General features: G+C 38.2%; 1 protein-coding gene and 1 long non-coding RNA gene across 5 annotated transcripts in view; one reads left to right on the plus strand and one right to left on the minus strand.

Annotated features, from left to right (window-relative positions):
* Window positions 1–8,572: 8,572 nt before the first annotated feature.
* Window positions 8,573–20,091, plus strand: LOC105739355. Its single transcript, XR_004032943.1, has 4 exons — window positions 8,573–8,949; window positions 9,099–9,205; window positions 13,302–13,434; window positions 19,421–20,091. It is a non-coding gene; the product is annotated as an uncharacterized LOC105739355 (long non-coding RNA).
* HMMR (hyaluronan mediated motility receptor) overlaps window positions 10,743–20,740 on the minus strand; it is a 31,035-nt gene continuing 21,037 nt past the window's right edge. For all 4 annotated transcript variants that reach the window (XM_003268626.4, XM_003268625.3, XM_003268627.3 and 1 more), the window contains 6 exons: window positions 19,907–20,053; window positions 19,521–19,673; window positions 19,326–19,425; window positions 18,440–18,616; window positions 12,134–12,296; window positions 10,743–11,583 (listed from right to left, as the gene is read on the minus strand). In XM_003268626.4, coding sequence (XP_003268674.1) covers window positions 11,531–11,583; window positions 12,134–12,296; window positions 18,440–18,616; window positions 19,326–19,425; window positions 19,521–19,673; window positions 19,907–20,053 — 793 coding nt within the window. In that variant the 3' untranslated portion in view covers window positions 10,743–11,530. The remainder of the gene's footprint in view (window positions 11,584–12,133; window positions 12,297–18,439; window positions 18,617–19,325; window positions 19,426–19,520; window positions 19,674–19,906; window positions 20,054–20,740) is intronic.

A 20,740-nucleotide genomic window follows, 5' to 3' on the forward strand; every position in this document is an offset into this window, starting at 1 on the left:
AACAACTTCCTGTCAAGACTCCTTGTAGTTTTCTCTTGCAGAAGAAGAGTGAGCCACACTTTTGGAAAGCACACAGATCGTGCAGTTGATTCCTGTTCTAAAAGGCACAGTTTTCTATCATTTTATTTAGTTACACCTTATTACAACAGATTATGTTTAGTAAAATTCTCCAGTGCTTTCCCTTCCCAGTGCTTTTAATTATTTCAAAGGAGAGTAAACGGCAGTGGTGGTAACAGCACGCAAGAAGTAAAATGCAACGGGTCATTTCCATTAATATTATGCTGCCCTCTGAGAAAATGGTAGATGGAGTGAGTGGCCTTAAGTTTCACAAAGCATTAAGGACTTCTAGATAAGTGATTTCCAAACCTGCCTGCACCACAGAACCTAAGGAACAAAATCATTCTCTGGGAGCGAAGCCCAGTAATCTGTTTTCGAAGACTTTCCAGGGTGATGAATGCGCTCAGTGAGCTTTGCACCGCTATTCTGAATTAATGGCTCTGTACCAATTTAAGAACATCAAAAATTGCCATTCGAATTGAACTAAAAAAATCATCTAACTTTTAATGTTATATTCATTTAGAGCACACAGTGCATGGTAAACTCTAAGAGGCATTCAGAGAAATCTCTTAATATAAATTATGAAGAATTGTGTGTGTGTTTGCATTTGTGAACAAATGTGAACCTGAAAAAGCCAGTCCTTCAAGATGGATCCCAAGTGGCTAACTGGGCATAATTTATTTATTTTTATTATTTCAAGACAGGGTCTCCCTCTGTCACCCAGGTTGGAGAGCAGTGGTGCCATCACAGCTCACTGCAGCCTCGAACTCCTGGGCCGCACGTAATTCTACAGCCTCAGCCTCCCAAGCAGCTCCATAGATAAGGAGTTAATACTCGCCTTGGCCATTCCTGGATTCCTTAGCTCCAGACCCCAAGCACACATTCTTTAGATGTCCTCCATAGACAGAAGTGAACATTTGCCTTGGCCATTCCCGGATTCCTTAGCTCCAAGCACACATTCTTCTTAGACCACAGGGTATTCTCGGGGTATGCTTAAACTTATTGCTGCCAGGTGCATCTGCCATACAACACTATTGATTGATTATTTTTAAGACGGACTCTCGCTCTGCTGCCCAGGCTGGAATGCAGTGACATGATCTCGGCTCACTGCAACCTCCGCCTCCCAGGTTCAAGCCATTCTCCCGCCTCAGCCTCCTGAGTAGCTAGGATTACAAGTGTATGCCATCATGCCTGGCTAATTTTTGTATTTTTAGTAGAGACGGGGTTTCACCATGTTGGTCAGGCTGATCTCGAACTCCTGACCTCAAGTGATCTGCCTGCCTCAGCCTCCCAAGGTGCTGGGATTATAGGCATGAGCCACAGCGCCCAGCTCAGACAGCACTTTAAAAAGGAAGATATAAGAATAGCCGATAAGCACATAAAAAGATGCTCAACATTAGAAAAGCAAATTAAAACACACAGCAAGATACCATTACATACCTAACAGAATGGCCAAAGTTAAAGACTGAAAGCATCAAATGATAATATAAGGGAGGCAAATTTTACTTCTATCTTTTCAGGGTTTTCTGGCTAGACTTAAGAATTAAATTAAGGTAGATCAACATACAAGTTTATTTTATACAAACTTTATGTGGCATGGGCCCTTCCAAAGGAAGTGAAGACCCAAAGATGGAGTTAGAGTTGCAATTAAATACCAAATTAGACAAAATCCTAAATAGTGAAAAAGTAACTAAATTTTTGAGGCTAGAAGATCAGTTATTTTAATAAGGTTGGTACAGAATTATCTTGGCATTAACTTCTTGTCTTTGGTGATAGGAATGTTACTTTACTTGTAATATGGGAGGGCATCATTCATGTGGGAATTTCATCTGCTTTTAAGAAACAGAAGAAAGGTCACAGTGATCTTCTTGTGCCTGCTGTTTTTTAAGTGTCTTTAACTTAAAATAGTCAAAATGCCAGTGTGGCATATTTTGGGGTAGTATATTCTCAACTCCTTCACTAACAAGCATTTTGAATAACTAGAATGCTCTTTTATTGCTAGAGGGAGTATAAAATGATACAACCACTTTAGAAAACTGTTTGGCAGTTTTTATAAAGTTACATGTATGCCTCAGTGAAATAAGAACAATAAGAAAAAAGAAGGAAGAAAATAAAATAAAATAAAGTTAAACATACACCTATTCTGGCCAGGCGCAGTGGCTCAGGCCTGTAATCCCAGCACTTTGGGAGGCCGGGACAGGTGGATCACGAGGGAGGCTGGGACAGGTGGATCACGAGGTCAGGAGTGCGAGACCAGCCTGACCAACATGGAGAAACCCCGTCTCTACTGAAAAAAATACAAAAATTAGTGGGTGTGGTGGCATGCGCCTGTAATCCCAGGTGGCGTGCGCCTGTAATCTCAGGAGGCTGAGGCAGGAGAATCGCTTGAACCCGGGAGGCGTAGGTTGCAGTGAGCCGAGATCGTGCCACCGCACTCGAGCCTGGGGGACAGAGAGAGACTCCATCTCAAAAAAAAAAAAAAAAAAAAAAAAAAAAAAAAACACCTATTCCATTATTCCATGACCCAGTAATTCTACTTCTAGATGCTTACCCAAGAGAAATAAAACATATATTTATAAAGACTCACATAAGAATATTCATAGCAGCTTAATTCAAAACAGATAAAAACTGGAAACATAAACATCCATCAGCAGATGAATGGGTAAACAAATAGTAGTGTATCTATACTGTGGAATATTACTTAGCTATACAAAGAAATGAACTATGTAAATGAATCTCAAAGTCATTATGATGAGTAAAAGAAACTAGATACAAAAGAGTATGATTTTACTTATGTGAAATTCTAAAATAGATTAAATTAATTTATCGTCATCTTGTCTCCCAAACCTAATCTTCCTCTTAACCTCCCAGGTTTGTCTGAAAGATACTATTACACTAATTAACTCAGCTAGATTCAAATATGCATATGAAAATTTATTAGGGATTAAAGGTAGTAAATTTAAAACGGATTATTAAAAAAATAAGGCTGTCAATGCTTTCTGTGGAAACTGAAAAAAAATAAGGCTGGATTCTAATTCACTCATACTAGAATAAGTACTTTACAAATTTAAAAAGTTGAACTATTATTGTTTCATTTATCATGGTTAAAAAAAGTTGAACTAAAAAAGTGGAACAAAAGCATTAGAAGAGTATATATAAAATAATCTTGACGTGAGGAAATCTTTTATAACCATATTATGCCATTTAGAAACCAAAAGGGAAAATATCAATAAATTAAACTGCATAGATTTTTGTAAAAAGCTGCACAACAGCAATAATGATAATTAACAAAGCCAAAAGACAAACTGAAGGAAAATAAGATCAAATGTAAAAAGCAATTCATTGTTAATAAAAGTCAAAAGGCAAAAACACATAGGACAGCATGCTGGAACTTACCAGTAGTCAAGAAAATGAAAATTAAACTTGACAATATTTTAAATTAACAGATTCAAAAATATCTAAAGACTAAAGCTTTTTATTAAAAATTAATATTTTATTAAAAATCAGTATTTGTTAACTATGGTATTTATTAGTCAAGATAGGCTAGTTTTACACTAAGGTAACAAATCCAAGACCGTGATCAACCTTAGAAAGTTTTTACTTCCTACTCAGGCTATACATCAGAGAAGTCAGCCAGATCTCTGCATCACACAGTTTCCCAGAGAGCAGGTCCAAGGAGCTTCCTCCCTTCAGTGGTTTCAAGAATATATGATAAGAGAACATTACAGGCAGATGAATCAAGTGCACAGAAGATAGGCCTACTCAGCCTGATGTGCTCAAGCATCTGCAAGGAGTCCAGTGTGGCTAAAAAGAATAAAATAGGGAAAGCTGGGCCAGGTGGCTCACACCTGTAATCCCAACACTTTGGGAGGCTGAGGCATGTAGATTGCTTGAGCCCAGGAGATTGAGACCAGCCTGGGCAACATGATGAAACCCCATTTTTATAAAAAAAAAAAATGCAAAAAAATTAGCCGAGCATAGTGGCACATAGCTGTAGTCCCAGCTGCTTGGGAGGCTGAAGTGGGAGGATCACTTGAGCTTGGGATATTGAGGCTGCAGTGAGCCGAGAAGTGTACCACTACACTTCGGTCTGGGTGACAGAGCAAGACCCTGTCTCAAATAAATAAATAAATAAATAAATAAATAAATAATAAATAAAAGGAGAAGGAGAAGGAGAAGGAAAAAAGCCAAAGAGGGAAGCGAGTGGAAGTGTGAGATTGTAGATCTGTTAGGGCCATTAGGGCCACTGGAAAGACTTACTTTGGCTTTCACTTTGGGCATATCCAGACATCTGCCTGCACTACCACAGGCTGAATAATCCTTTAAAGACAGATCAGGTTATTTTACCACTTGCTTGCAACCTTTCAGTAACTTCCCATCTACAAGACCCTGCAGGATCTGTGCTGCATCTTTGACTCTACCTTCCTTGTCCGCCCTTCTCCTCAAATAGTATACACCCCAATCTTAATTAGACTCTTATGTTTTCCTCTCTCACAGTATCCTATACCTTTATTTTTTAGCATTAAAAAAGTGTGTGTGACCATTATTTACTTCACATCTATCATCTTTCACTTAAAAACGTAAGGGGCAAAGTCTTGTTCTCCTCTGTGTATCAGCACCAAATTCAGTCCCTGGCACAGGATGAATATTTCATAAATATTTTTGAATATATAAATGAATGAATAAATGAAATGCAGTATAATCAATATCAAAAGCATGACTTACAGGTGAATTTATTTTATCCTCAGACCACTGAATTCTTAAGTGTGTAAATACATGAAGATAATACTTTTTAAAATTGTTTCTCCCAGAAAAGAGAATTGATTTTAAACAATTCAAATCAGTGGGCTATGTATATATAATTATTCACTTGTTAAAGACAATTAGGTTGGCTTTCACTCTTTTTCTTGAAAACTACAAAGTCCTAATGGATGAAGAGACAACAGGTTGGAAAATGGATGAATGTTATTGTGGCTAGAGATGAAGAGACAAGGTATTGACCCCACCCTCTTTGTTGTAACAGTTTCTGGAAAATCTATTTGTCAAAATTTGCCTTGTGATCGGAGCTTAGATGACTCCTAATTTAAAGAACTAATGAATAAGCTAGAGTTGGAGTCTCAAGTAAAACCTTCATAAGGATAGATGTCTTGTGGTCCACCTTCACCCGCAAATAGGTTCTGGGGCCTAGTTTCATATTTTCACCACCTCTGTCATCCTTCTCACCCTGTTTTAGGGGGTGTTCACATAGAAGTCATGAACAGCAGCAAGAAGAGAATCTGAAAGAATGATACTGAGGAAGGAGGCAGGGCATCCTGACCTCTGTCCTCTCTTGTCAAGTGTGAAACACGAACAAGCATTCAAGGTTAAAAGTTATTGTAGATAAATAGGGCATGAGTTAGACTAGACAGGGTGTTCAGTTCCCAAACCCAGTGATGTTTAATTGTGATGTTTAATTTTATATGTCAACTTGACTAGATCATAGGTTGACCACGGGCACTGCTTCAGGGGCTGTCTGTGAGGGTGTTTCTGAATGAGGTTAATATTTGAATTAGTGGATGCGCTAAAGCTGATTGAGGGTCCATCGAGGGCTGAGTAGAACAAAAAACAAAGGGAGAATTAATCCCTTCTTCCTGACTGTTTGAGCTGGAACATCAGTCTTTTGCTGACTTTGGACTGAGACTTACACCCTCTGCTATGATGGTTCTCAGGCTTTCAAGCTTGTACTGAACAACACCTGCTTTCCTGGGTCTCCAGCCTGCAGATGGCAGGATGCAAGCCTTCTCAGCCTTCATAATCATGTCAGCCATTTCCTCATAGTAAATCAACTTTTCTATGTATCTCTTACTGGTTCTGTTTCTCTGGAGAACTGTGACTAATACAGATTTTGGTACCAAGAGTTGTTCTAGAGGGACAGAATGTTAAGGATGAGTTTCCTGATGGTTCCAGGGTTTTTGGAGTTGGTACTCTGATCTTATTAAATATGTTAATGATTCTTTCCAGTTAGTAAAGTGAGCACTGAGTGCATAGCATGATCTGGCAATAGAAATACACAAAATAATTGCATTGGCCCCTTCTAATCAACCAGTTATAAGAGGCAAGGAGCTGGCTAACTATGTATATGATTTGTTTTTTTTTTTTGGATTTTTGGAAAACTGATTGTTGATGGCTGTTATGAAACCTTTGTTCTTGTCTTCTTAGTCTAAAAGAACTTAAGAGGCAGAGTGAAGACGTTGCAGCATTAAGCAATTCATTGCAAAGGAGAAAGAATATTTTGAAAGTTAAGTGCACAATAGATAGTACATCCTTAGAGAGAGGATTCAGTACAGGCCGCTGGTAAGGATGACATCACAAAGACTGGCACTAGGGAGACTCCCTTTCTGGGAGTCTTACGTGATTAATCATAAGGGGGTGGGAAGAGGTGTTACTAGTAAGCATGTTCTGGGTGGTCCTCTGGGTGCACAAGAGCAGTAGCTGTACATGCTTGTTCATACATCGCATGTCTCATTAGCATCTTAAATCTCCACCCAGTGGTAGGTTTTTTACTATTATAATGAGCAAAGGGTCAGGCTGAGGATAGGTAAAATCAGAATGTATATGCTGTCTATGGGGAAATTTCCTACTGAAGATAGCTTTGCTTGAATTAGCTTGACTACAGTGTGAACGCTGGGGCTTATTTTGTTGAAGTGTGTGGTACAGTAAGCCACAGTTGCTGCATACCAAGGGCATGTTTACTTCCTTGACTACCTATTCTGCCTCATAATGAGTATAATGAGGACAGTTGGTTATTTCTAATGTCACTGGATAAAGTGGTGCAAAAAAAGGTGAGTGTAGGGATTTTTATTCCTAGCTCAAGTGCTCCATAAATAATCTGAAAGCTTCTATGTGCACCCTGAAGAAAACCCTATCTCCTGTAGCCCCAGAGCTGAGACTGTTGAAAATGAAACACAGCATCTCATCCTGTAACTGGCTGAATTACAACACAAATTAGAATTCCAGCATTGCAGAGTGACTATTGTTAAAATGAGGGCACTTACTGAAAAAAAATGGGATTCTGTAAATTAGGATTGGGACATATGGGAAGACTTTGATGAAGCTGGGGACACTAAGCCCCTAAATTCTGATGAGTCTTCTTTGCTAGTGAAGAGGCTTCTCAACCCCAGTGGAAGCAGCTTCTCTATTTCCAGTGATAGCACCCTCCAACCTGTCTGTGATGATTAACACTGCATTGCCTGAGGAAATTGTAATGGCCTCCTTTGAGGCAGTTGATATGCAAGGCAATGTCGATTCTCCTTCAGACCCACTTCCACCACCCTTCTTTGCTTCTAGACCTGAAACTAGACAGGAACAAAGTGTTACCCATGAAGAGATGTGCTATAATCCAAAGAGTCACTGAAAGTCTCTAATTTATACAGACAAAAATCTGGGAACATATGTCGGAATGGATAATAAAGGTGTCGGAAAATGATGGAAGGAACATAAAGTTGGATCAGGTCAAATTTATTGACATGGGCTCACTAAGCAAAGATTCTGCATTTAACATTGCAGCTTGGGGAGTTAGAAAGGGTGCTCACAGTTTGATTGGCTTACTGAAACATGGAAAAGATGAATTGGAAGTGCTGGACATGCCTTGGTTTCATCTAAAGGATGGGATTAAAAGGTTTAGGAATATTGGGAAATTAGAGTAGATTTTTCACTCAAGAACTACTCATCCACACTGGGAAGGTCAAGAAAGCATACCTTTCACCAATACTATGAGAAATAAATTTGCGAGGAGAGCTCCAGCATGTTTTTCAGAACTCTAATGGCTCTTCTCTGTAGGCCAGAGCTCACTGCAGTCACTGAACTGGAAAACCTAAATATAATGGAAGTAAAGGATCCCAGGGTGGCAAGGGTCAAGTAATGGGACTCAACCACCAAAGGCAAGGTGAAGTGGTTATCATAGTGACAGAGCCAAAGGAACAATCAGAATAATCTGACTTGTGTAGACCTATGCTTTGGCTAGTTGATTATGGTTTTCCTAGAAGTGAAATAGATAGGAAACTACTAAAGTCTTACTTGATCTGTATAAGCAGAAAACTTCTAAGTCAAGTGACAAAAATTGAACTTGAATCATAAAAACACAATTGTGGTCCCTTAATTCCCAGACTTGAGCCACTTTATAGAGCCCAAAACCCTTCGATTAAAGGGGAGGACCTCAAGGGGACCCTGGTTCATAACCAAATGTTTATACTGTTAGTCTTTCTCCTAGTCCTCCGCAAAGGGACGTACAGCCTTTTACCAACGTATCTGTGCATTAAAAAAAGGGAATAATCAGATCTTTTGTGAACTAGTAGACACTGGCTCTCTGAAGTGACACTAATTTCAGGAGATCCAAAGTGCTACTGTCAGGGTAGCAGCTTATGGAGGTCAGGTGATCAACAGAGTTTTAGCTTAGTTCCATCTCACAATAGGCCCAGTGAATTCCTGAACCTATCCTGTGGTTATCCCCCAGTTCTAGAATGTATAATTAGAATACAGTCAGCAGCTGACAGAATCCACACATTGGTTTCCTTACCTATGGAGTGAGGGCTATTATGGTGGAAAAGGCCAAGTAGAAGCCACTAGAACTATCTGTACTTAGGAAAATAGTAAACCAAAAGCAATGCTCAATTCCTACAGGGACTGAAGAGATTAGTGCCACCATAAGTACTTGAAGGAAGGCAGGGTGGTGATTCCTACCAGATCTCCATTCAACTCGCCTGTTTAGCCTGAGCAGAAGACAGATGGATCTTGGAGAAAAACAGTGGATTATCACACACCTAACTAGGTGGTGACTCCAATTGCAGCTGCTGTACCAGATGTATTGCTTGAGCAAATTAACACAACCTCTGGTTCCTGGTATGCAGCTACCTGGTATGATCTGGCAAATGCCTTTTTCTCCATCCCTGTCTATAATGCCAACCAGAAGCTGTTTGCTTTTAGCTGGCAAGGCTAGAAATGCATCTTCATGTCCTACCTCAGGGTATATCAACTCACCAGCCCTGTCCTAATTTTGTTCACAGGAATCTTGATTGCCTTTTCTTTCCACATCACATTGGCCCATTACATTGATGACATTATGCTCACTGGACCTAATGAGTGAGACGTAGCAACTACTCCAGACCTATTGGTAAGACATTTGCATGTCAGAAGTGGGAAGTAAATCCAACAAAAATTCAAAGGCTTTCTCATGTGTCAGTAAAATTTCTCGGGGTCCAGTGGTATGAGGCATGTTGAGATACCTCTTCTAAGGTAAGTTTCTGCATCTGCCCCCTCCTACAGCCAGAAGAGGCATGACATGTGGCAGGCCTCTGGATTTTGGAGACGTTTCCTCATTTGAGTTTGTTACTCCAGCCCATTTACTGAGTGACTTGAAAAGCTGCTAGTTTGGAGTAAGACTGCTAGTTTGGAGTAGGACTGCTAGTTTGGAGTAGGACTCAGAATAGGAAAAGGTTCTACAATAGGTCCAGGCTATTATGTAAGCTGCTTTGTTGCTTGGGACATATGAACTTGCAGATCCAATGGTATTTGAAGTGTCAGTGGCAGATAGAGATGCTGTTGGAACCTTTGGCAGGCCCATATAGATGAATCTCAGTGCAGATCCTTAGTATTCTGAAGAAAGACCTGTTATCCTATGCAGATAACTACTCTTTTGAGAAACAGCTCTGGGCCTACTGCTGGGCTTCAGTAAGGGACTGAATGCTTACCATGGTCAATTAAGTTACCATGCAACCTGAGCTGCCCATCATGAGCTGGGTGTTATCTGACCCACAAGCCATAATGCCGCTGGGTGTGGACAGCAGGAGTACATCATCAAAGAACAAGTTATGTGTGTGACTGGGCCCAGGCAGTACCTGAAGGCAAAAGCAAGTTACATGAAGAAGTGACCCAAATGCCCATGGTCCCTGTTCCTGCTACCTTGCCTTTTTTCTCCCAAGCTCATGGAGAGTTCCCTATGATGAGTTGACAGGAAGAAACAACATGGGCCTAGTTTATAGATGGTTCAGTGTGATATGTAGGCATCACTTGAAAGTGGATAGCTACAGTACGCCAGCCCTTCTCTGGGACATCCCTGAAGGATAGTAGTAAAGAGAAATCCTCCCAGTGGGCAGAACTTCGGGCAGTGCACCTGGTTGTTCATCTTCTTACCCCATCTTGGCTAAAAGTAGAAGTCCTGAAGCATTTTTTTATTTATATATGTTTTAGAGATGAGGTATCACTATGTTGCTCAGGCTGGTCTTGAATTCCTCCCGCCTCAGCCTCCCAAAGTGTTGGGATTACAGGCATGAGCCACTGGTCCCAGCCCATTAAACCATTTTATTTTATTAGATAATTTTTCTAATTTCTACATTTCTTCTGAACTTAATTTTAAAAACTGTATTTTAAAATCAAGCATGTATTAAGATCTAATAAAATAATTATAAAAATCAATTCTGACTGATAGTCCCTGTTGGGCCATCAGTGAGAACATATTATAAAAAAGGTAGCTTATAAATATCTTACAAATGATATGTGCAAAACAGGCATTTTAGAGAGAGATTTACCACTTTCTAAACAGTATCTTTTGTGATTCTGGGGACAAGGTGGTGTGGGTAGGGTAGAGATGATAAATACATCTTACATAGAAGCATGAATGTAACTTCATAAAATACAAATTGAAAAATTAATTGGTTAAATGACTTACTGTGTAATTTTATTTCATATTACACAAATGTTAATCAAATGCTGAGTAGACATGCAGATGACAAGCAGTATATGACAAACTCTAAAGAAATAGTTGCATGCAGAGTTTCTCAGATTTTTAGTGTATCTAAGAATTAACTGAAGAGTTTGTTAAGAATGCAGGCTTAAAGGCCAATCCACAGATTATAATTTCATACAAATAGGATGGAGCCTAAGAACCTGTAAATTATTAAAAAACTGATTAAAAATAGAGAGGTTTCTATGAAGTTAGGCTTGTCCTTATTTCTTATTTGAACTGGACAAGTAGAAGGATAATAGGTAGGACCAAGTGAGCATTATCAGAATCAAAGTAGAGGCAATAATAAGCCAAGGTGTTTTAGCCTTGCTAAAGAAGCTCAGACTAGAAAAGACCTCCAGGATCAAGCTGAAAAATCTGGGGATTAGACTCTTGAAACTAAGGTTTCAGAACAGGAGGATAATAATATGATACTGACTTTTAAAGGAAGATGGAGTTGATGAGATGCATTGTAGGATGGAAAGCTAGCGAAAGGGTTCAGAATGAGGTGATAAAGGTGAGCATTAGGGAGGAGGTATTTGCAAGAAAAAATAAAAGGTCAAAAGACACTTTGGTAACAAATGTTCCTTTCACATATTTAAGGATTGGCAGTTAAAATGAAATATAACATTATAAAATACCCATGTCAAACATAGTAACAACAACATCAATAACAACAATACCAATGAAATAATCTTCAACAGGTTTTTTGGATGTTTACTTCCATGATTCTTGACACTCCATAGGAGTTCGGTAACAGTTTGTATTGCCTAGAAGGATTATTGAAAAGAAGTATTAGTAATCTAGATTAAAACGAATTTATCAATCATTATAAACTAAAAACAGGCCTTGTCTCTTCTCTAAGGCAGATGAAGCAATATATTCTGTAAGATAATTTTTAGATGTATCATTTCAACCAATTTTAATTTATTGTGAATGACAAACATTCACAGTCAAGAAATAAGAAACTTACTTCTCTAAAACTACAAATTAGAAAATGATTAAGGACCTAAGAGACATTTAGGTTAAAATGCTAAGGGTATCATAGAGGGAGTAATTTGGGGTGTTTGGACAGGGACAAAATAGTCATGCAAAGCTTCAAGGAAGATATAATTTGATCCAGCCTTGAAGAACAGGCAGAATCCAGGTATACAGAAAGGAGGATAAAAACAGTCATTGTATACAACAATCTCAGTAAGAATTGCTTTTATCAGAAGGTGTCAACAAATTTTCACAGTTCATAAAATGGATGACTTGCTAAATGCTGTAAAAGCAAATCCAAAGGAAGAGGACACTTTTATACATTTATTCATGTCTTACCTTCTTTTAATGGGGTTTTCAGGGCAAAATTTTCTTTACTTTCATGATGAAAAGCCTTTGAAGGATCAAAGTGTTTGATACCTAGGACTTTATTCAATTCCTCTTGAAGTTTTGTCTCACTTTGTTTTTTTTTAGCAAGCTGACAGCGGAGTTTTGATACTTCCTAGGTAAAAAAAAAAAATAGGTAATAAACAATTATTAAAGATTATGTCAGTGAAATGTGTTACCAATGTTGTGGGCAAATTCCAAAGTTGTTTATGTATTATCACACTCAACGGCAAAAATCACTACTAGACAGGCTTTAAGACTGAATTACAAAATGACTTGAAACAGCTGTGACAAAGGAGATACAGTCTTTTAAATGTCCTTGCCCCTCTACAGCTACAAAGCTATTTTTCTGATAAAAGTTCAACTCAAAAGTAATTGCTGAGATGGACTTCTGGCATGACAGCATGAAAGCTCTGCTGACCTGCTCCCTAGTGAAACTAAAAGTTATAAAATGTTAACCAGTTAAACCCTCTGAAAATTGACCTACGGGAAAAACAGCAAATGAAGAAACATCTATTCAAGAAAATCTGCAAAAATTTGGTGAAAAAGATGAGAGTCTGCAGTATTTAAGCCAAAACTCCTTCCCCTTTTCCCACTCCCAGCTTAGCAAGGCAAAGCCCATGCCAGACGGCTACAGCCAAAAGCACAGGGCCCTCTTTTCCCCCAACTTCAAGTCAGAAGCTTCCCTCCCAGGAGGACCAGGACATCAGTTTCTCATCTTGTCCCCAGCTCCCTGTGGCTGCCGTTATATCCTGGACAAATGCAACTGTGAGGTGGGGGATCCCTTCCTCCACTCAGCCCCATTCATGGGACAGGGGCTCACCTTGGGCACAGTGTGTTGAAAATGCTGGGCCCCGATTACTCTTTCTCTGGCTCATGAGGGGGATGGTTGTACACCAGGAGGTGAGTCAAGAGGGCCTGAGGCTATTCCTCATCTCCTCCCCAAAAGTCCACTGAAAACTCAGCTCCTAGGGCAGAGGATGTCACTCAGAGAGAAAACTGCCATTGTCCCCAATTTCAGCGCTAGTCCTGGCTCAGGGATATTGTCGGGGGAGGGGGAAAGGAGGGTGGAAAAGACAAGAAGGCCATAGAACAGGTAGCTCCGCATTTCTTTTCAAAGGAACTGACTTCACCTGCAACAGAGCTTGGAGAAGCTGAAGCCTAAGGGTGCTCTAAAGCAGGGGTCCCCAACCTCCGGGCTACAGACCGATACCCATCCATGGCCTGTTAGGAACCCGGCTGCAGAGCAGGAGGTAAGTGGTGAGCCAGGAAGCATAAGCATTACCCACTGAGCTCCCCGTCTTGTCAGATCAGCTGTGGCATTAGATTCTTACAGCAGTGTGAACCCTATTGTGAACTGCACATGTGAGGGATCTAGGTTGCATGCTCCTTATAGGAATCTAATGCCTCATGATCTGAAGTGGAACACTTTAATCCTGAAACCATCCACATCAACCCATCACGAGCTGGGTGATCCGGTCTGTGGAAAAACTGCCTTCCACAAAATTGGTCTCTGGTGCCAAAAAGGTTGGGGAACCATTAAAGAACAGTGGTGGTTATAGTCAGAGAGAATTGGGAGGAGATTTAAGATATAGGCTGAACAGTAGACTAGTTCATTTGCAGGAGAAAACTAGGGAATAAGACAGCTGGGACGAGCCCTTCTGTAGTCAGAATAAATACCCAGCACTGCCCTCAGATGCAATCCCTACAAAGGAGCCAGAATTTGACTGGATTAGTTTATAGAGCAATTTATGCTCTAAGGCACTGTTGCAAATAATAAACCAAGGAGCCAGCATCTACTGGAGTTTACAGCCACTATGTTCATGGAAAGAGAGGAAGTCAGCCCTACCAAAGCAAGTGTCATCCCAGGGTAATTGTGGGCATACTAAAACTGTACCTCCCTGAACAGCAACATCAGAGGCACAACACTGTTGGGATTTGGGGAGGTAGTGGGACAGGTTTCACTAAAATAATTGAGTCACTCATTAAGCAAACAAGCAAATAAAAAACCCCAAAAGGAGGGGGAGCTGTACCTAGAAATGCTACAATATATGATCTAAAAATTTACTTTCCAGTGAAAAATTACAAGGTATGCCAATAAACAGAAAAGTGTAACCTATACATTTGGACAAAAGGAGAAAAAATGTCTGAGAGTAATCGGATGTTGGATTTTTCAGCCATTAAACAAGGGCTGAAAAACCACTTATTGAGTACTATCCTTACTACGTGGGTGATGGGACCTGTCATACCCTAAACCTCAGTATCATGCAATGCACCCATATAACAAATCTGCATATGTATCCCCACATCTAAAATAGAAGATGAAATTATAAAAAAGAAAAGTTCTTGGCCAGGTGCAGTGGCTCAAGCCTATAATCCCAGCACTTTGAGAGGCCAAAGCTGGTAGATTCCTTGAATCCAGGAGCTCCAGACCAGCCTGGGCAACATGGCAAAACTCCGTCTCTACAAAAAGTAGAAAAATTAGCCAGGTGTGGTGGTGCATGCCTGTAGTCCCAGCTACTTGGGAGGCTGAGGTGGGAGGATCACCTGAGCCCAGGGAGGTTGAGGCTGCAGTGAGCCGTGATTGCATCACTGCACTCCAGCCTGGTGACAGAGTGAGATCCTGTCTCTAAAAAACCCAAAAACCCAACAAAAAAATAAAGTTCTTTCTCTACTAAAAATTTAAAAAAAGAAAGAAACTTACAAAAAACAGACTCAAATTACTAGAATCAGAAATAAAGAGGAGCCATTACTATTGACCTTACAGAAATAAAAAAAAAGATTATAAAGGAATACTATGAACAATTATATACCAACAAATTAGACACATTTATAGAAAGACATAAACTACTCAAGAAGAAAATCGACTCAAGAAGAGATAATCTGAATAAGCCTATATCAAGTAATGATATTGAATTAGTAATCAAAAAATATTCACAAGAAAAGCCAAGGTCCAGATGGCTTCACCAATAAATTCTACCACACATTCAATGAAGAATTAATACCAATTATTCAAAAACCATTTTATATAGAAAAGAGGGAACATTTCTCAACTCATTTTATGATGTCACCATTACCCTGATACCAAAATGAGACAGAGACATTAAAAAAACAAAAACAAAGCAAAGAAAACCTATAGACTAGTATCTCTTAGGAATATGACCGAAAAAAACCCCCTCAGCAACATATAAAAATAATTAATATGCCATAACCAAGTGGGATTTACCTCAGAAGGTTAGATTAACATCGAAAAATCAATTAATAAAATACATCATATCAACAGAATAAAAAACAAATTACATGATAATCTCAATAGAAATAGAAGAAGCACTTGATATAATTCATCACCCTTTCATATAAAAACGCTCAACAAACTAGGAAACAGAAGGGAACTTCCTCAACTTGATAAAGAGCATCTATGACAAATCAACATCTTTGTTTTTTTGAGATGGAGTTTCGCTGTTGTCTCCCAGGCTCAATGGCTCCATTTTGGTTCACTGCAACCTCTGTCTTCTAGGTTCAAGCGATTCTCCTACCCAAGTAGCCGGGATTACAGGCGCCCACCACCACACCTAGCTAACTTTTGTATTTTTAGTAGAGATGAGGTTTCACCATGTTGGCCAGGCTGGTCTCAAACTCCTGACCTCAGGTGATCTACTTGCCTTGGCCTCCCAGAGCGTGGGGATTACAGGCGTAAGCCACCATGGCTGGCCGACAAATCAACATCTAATAATGTCACACTACATACATCATATAGCTAACATCGTATATCATGGAGAAAGACTGAATACTTTCCCCCTAGATCAGGAACAAAGCAAGGCTGTCCATCCATTTTCATTACTTCTAACTTCAACATTGTATTATACTACAGGTTTTAGCCAGAGATATTAGACAAGAAAAAGAAATAAAAGGCATCCAGACTGGAAAATAAGTAAAACTATCTCTATTTGCAAAAGACATGATCTATAAGAACATCCTAAGGAATCCACTAAAAAACTATTAGAACTAAAATGAGTTTGGCAAGGGTGCAGGATACAAGATAAATATATTAAAATCAATTGTATTTCTATACACTTGCAATGAACAATCCAAAAATGAAATTAACAATTTCATTTACAAAACATCAAAAAGAATAAAATAGTAATAAATTTAACAAAAGAAGTGGAAAACTTATACTCTGAAAACTATAAAAGATTGTTGAAAGAAATTAAATGAGATCTAAATAATTAGAAAAATATCCCACATTCATATATTAGAAGACTTAACCTAGTGAAGATAATAATAATATGTCCCAAACTGATCTATAGATTCAATTCAATTCCCATCAGAATCCCAGCTGGTTTCTTTGTAGAAAAACTGATTCCAAAATTAATATAGAATTGCAAGAGGTCCAGAATAGACAAAACCATATTGAAAAATACAAAGAGGACTCATGCTTCCTGATTTCAAAACTTACTACAAAACAACAGTAATCAAGACAGTGTGGTGGCACAAGGATAGATGTATACATCAGTGGAAGACAGTTGAGAGTCTATAAATAAATCCATACATGTACAGTCTAAATGATTTTTTAACTGGATGCTAACTCCATTAACTGGAGGCAAGAATATTCTCTTTAAAAAATAGTGTGGGGACTATTGCATGTCCACATGCTAAAGAATGAAGCTGGACCCTTCCCTCACACCACATACAAAAATTAACTCAAAATCAATCAATAATCTAAATGTAAGAGCTAAAACTATAAACCTCTTAGAAGAAAACAGAGGGGTAAATCTTCCTGACCTTGAATTTGGCAGAGGAGATAGATACCAAGGAACAAACAAACAAAAAAATAGACACACTGGACTTCATAAAAGTTTTTTGGGTCAAAGGACATCATCAAGAAAGTGAAAAGGCAATGCACAGAATGGGAGAAGTTATTTGCAAATAATACATAAGAGACTTGTGTCCAGAATAGATGAAGAATTCTCACAATAATAAAAAGACTAATAATCCAATTTAACAACGAGCAGAGTATGAACAGACATTTCTTTCATGAAGATATACAAATGGCCAGTAAGCACATGAAAAGATGACCAATATCATTACCAATTAAGAAAATGCAAGTTAAGCCACAATGAGATACCACCTCATACCCACTACAATGGCTAGGATAAAGAAGTCGTCAGATAATAACATCCTTGGTAAGGATGTGGAGAAATTGGAACCCTCGTACACTGCCTGTAGAATATAGATTGGTATGAGCCACTTTTGAATACAGTCTGACCTTTCTATGGCATACCACCCTGAATGCACCCGATTTCATCTGAATATAGTCTGATACTTCCTGAAATGATTAAAAGTAGAGTTATCAAATGATCTGGCAATTTCTCTCCTATTATTTCCCAGGGAAATAAAAACAAATGTCCATACAAAAACTTGTACATGAATGTTTATGGTATAATTATTCATAATAGCCAAAAATGTGCAAACAAGTGTTTATCAACTGACAAACGAATAAATAAAATGTGGTATACCCACATAATGAATTATTAGGCTATTAAAAAAAATAAAGTACTCTCCATGCTACAACACAAGTGAATCTTGAAAATATTATGCTAATTGACTGAAAGAAGCCAGTAACAAAAGGCCACATTATTTGAATCCATGAATACGTCAGGTCTACAACAGGGAAATCAACAGAGACAGAAAGTATATTAGTGGTTGCTTAGGGCTGAAGGGTGGGGTGGAGTGAGGAGATAGGAGAGTGTTAGGAAAAGGATAACAGGGTTTCATTTTGAGGTGATGAAAATGTCCTAAAATTGACTATGGTGATGGTTGCACATATCTGTGAGTATACTAAAAAACACTGAATTGTCCACTTTCAATGGGTGGATTGTATGGGATGTCAATTATATCTCAATACATATGTTAAAAAATTTAAATGCCCAAATAGTTTTTAACACTGCTTCTCTTTATGGTTTTACATCAAGGAGTTTGCAGTTTTGCAAATGGAAATAGATATGTAAAGTTTAATGAATTCATCCAATTACTCTAGTAATTTTCAATATATTAAGAAGGTAGCTAGAAAACTTTAGAACATTGAACGCTCATCTGGTCAATACTCTAATATAAATCCACTAAATCACTTACGCTCAATTTTCCTCTATAAACTGTTATTTTTTTCTGATACCAAAGATTTTCATTTTATTTAAGTATTATAGTTAGAATAACCCCCACTCCAATATCTTTAATAAAATGAAAAGTCATTTTACAAACCGATTTGAGTTGGCTATTTTCATCTTTCAACTTCACAACATGCTTGATTTTTTGTTTCAAATTCTGATGACCCAATAATTTAGCATATGAATCTCTTATTTTATTTAGCTGTTCCTGAGCTGCACCATGTTCATTCAACAATGCCTGTTTTTCTGCTTCAAAAGCATCTAGTTGTAGCTGAAAAAGATTTTTTAAATAAAGTTAAGACTTAAAACAGTTTGATCTTACTAGTTTCATATAAACCATAAACACTAAAGAAAATTAAAAACACAAATAAAAACAAGGTATGTTTACGTATTCTCAGGGCTCTCCATAGATTCTCTACGAAAATCTTTTAAACTTTGTATTTTTCATTTTAAATATCATTAAAACAGAGGAAAAGAAACAAGGTAAAAAAGCCAGCTGGCCAGTTTTATCTGTATCAGTTAGATCACCACATTATAACCAATACTGTACTTCTACCTAAGTTTCAAAATCAGCATTTATTCTTTTTTCTTTTAAAAGATCAGTATATTGAGAAACAATGAGTATTTTCAATAAGTCATATCACAAATTAAAATAGGTTAATTATCAAAAGCTCATACCAGGCAAGCCCTCTGAGCCAAACTTTTAAGTTCCTCATTACAAAGTTTTTTTTTTAAACCACAAAGGGTCCATTGAAAAAATTATGTCAATTAAATTTGTCAATTATACTTCAATAATGTGGGAAAAAATTATGCATAATAATTTAATAAAATGTATAAACCTTTAAAAGTGAGCTAAATTGGCACTGTAAGGGCAGAGCAAAATGATCTTGCAGAAAACCCAAGTCACTGTCCTCACTATAATAGGGAACAAAGTGAATCCCTAAAATAAACACAAGTAAGTTTACTTCTAACTGACAAACCTGAAAAGGTTTTGTTTTATTAGATAGTTCTTCATAGAGGAGACGCCACTTGTTAATTTCTTCAGTTAATTCTGCTGTTGTATTTTCTTTTCCAGCTTTTCTGCATGGAAAAATTAAATTGAGAAAAACATAGTTATTTAAAAAATAACATCTTAACTGAGTTAACAAGGCACTCAGGTTCTAATCATAGATTACCTTCCTTCTTCATCTTCCAGCTGTTTTCTAAAGTCTTCCTCTTGTTGCTTGAGTTGGTTCTGCAAATCAGTTATTTTTTGAAGAAAAGAAACTGTGATTTCTTTAATTTCTGTTTCTTTTAGTGCTGACTTGCTCTGCAGATCTAGAAGCATCCTTTGGTTTGAGAGAGAAGAGGTCACTAAACATTTTATAGCCACTTTCATTAATTTTTCCTTTTTGTTTTCTTTTAAACCTCAAGGAACTGTTCAAGAAGTGTCATTTTTTTAACTGAGTAAATTCTTAATTTGCAATATAAGATGGCCAAAAGCAAGCCAAGGACAGTTACTAGCTGGCTTTCAACATTAAATTGTCTTAATGGTTCTAAGGCCATTATTTGCTCTATATACCTGACATATTCTTGATTTGAGCTCTCAGTTGCCAAAATCTGATGCTGAACATCTTCTGCATTTTTTCCAGCCTTGGCCACTTTTTCCTGTAATGATGAGTTCTCCAGCTTAAGATCTTCTATCTCACGGGCTGTTAATGCTTTATAGCTTATTAAAAAGAAAAAAAAGTCAAAGTAGTTTTCTAACTATTGCGTATGACAATCGTAACTGATCAGTTTACACTTTATATACTTCTAAGTAAAACTGAAGTTTTTAATGTATTCATGCATTTAACACACGTAGGAATTCAGTGTTCCGAGGTAAGTACTAATGAGTTTACATGGCATCTGCTGTGTATTCAAAGAAAAAAAAAATCAAGGGCCTACTAGGTGCAGGAAGTATGCATACAAAGATGGAAAAGAAATCAAATACCAAACATTAAAACTACTCACAATCAAAAAATAAGAAGTGAGACTAGAGCCTAATGAGTAAGAAAGGCTGGAGCAGAAGCTGGTGGCATGAGGGTCATCACCGCAGGGCACAGTGGGCTTACCTGGGGGATAGATGGGAACCATTAAAGGTGTCCAAGTAGGCCAGGCATGGTGGCTCATGCCTGTAATCCCAGCACTCTGGGAGGCCCAGATGGGTGGATCACCTGAGGTCAGGAGTTCGAGACCAGCATGACCAACATGGTGAAACCCCGTCACTATTAAAAACAAAAAAAATAGCCGAGCGTGGTGGCAGACGCCTGTAATCTCAGCTACTCGGGAGGCTGAGGCAGGAGAATCACTTGAATCTGGGAGGGAGAGGTTGCAGTGACCTGAGACAGTGCCATTGCACTCCAGCCTGGGCAAC

The sequence above is a fragment of the Nomascus leucogenys genome, chromosome 2, assembly GCF_006542625.1.
Source record: "Nomascus leucogenys isolate Asia chromosome 2, Asia_NLE_v1, whole genome shotgun sequence".
NCBI lineage: Eukaryota > Metazoa > Chordata > Mammalia > Primates > Hylobatidae > Nomascus > Nomascus leucogenys.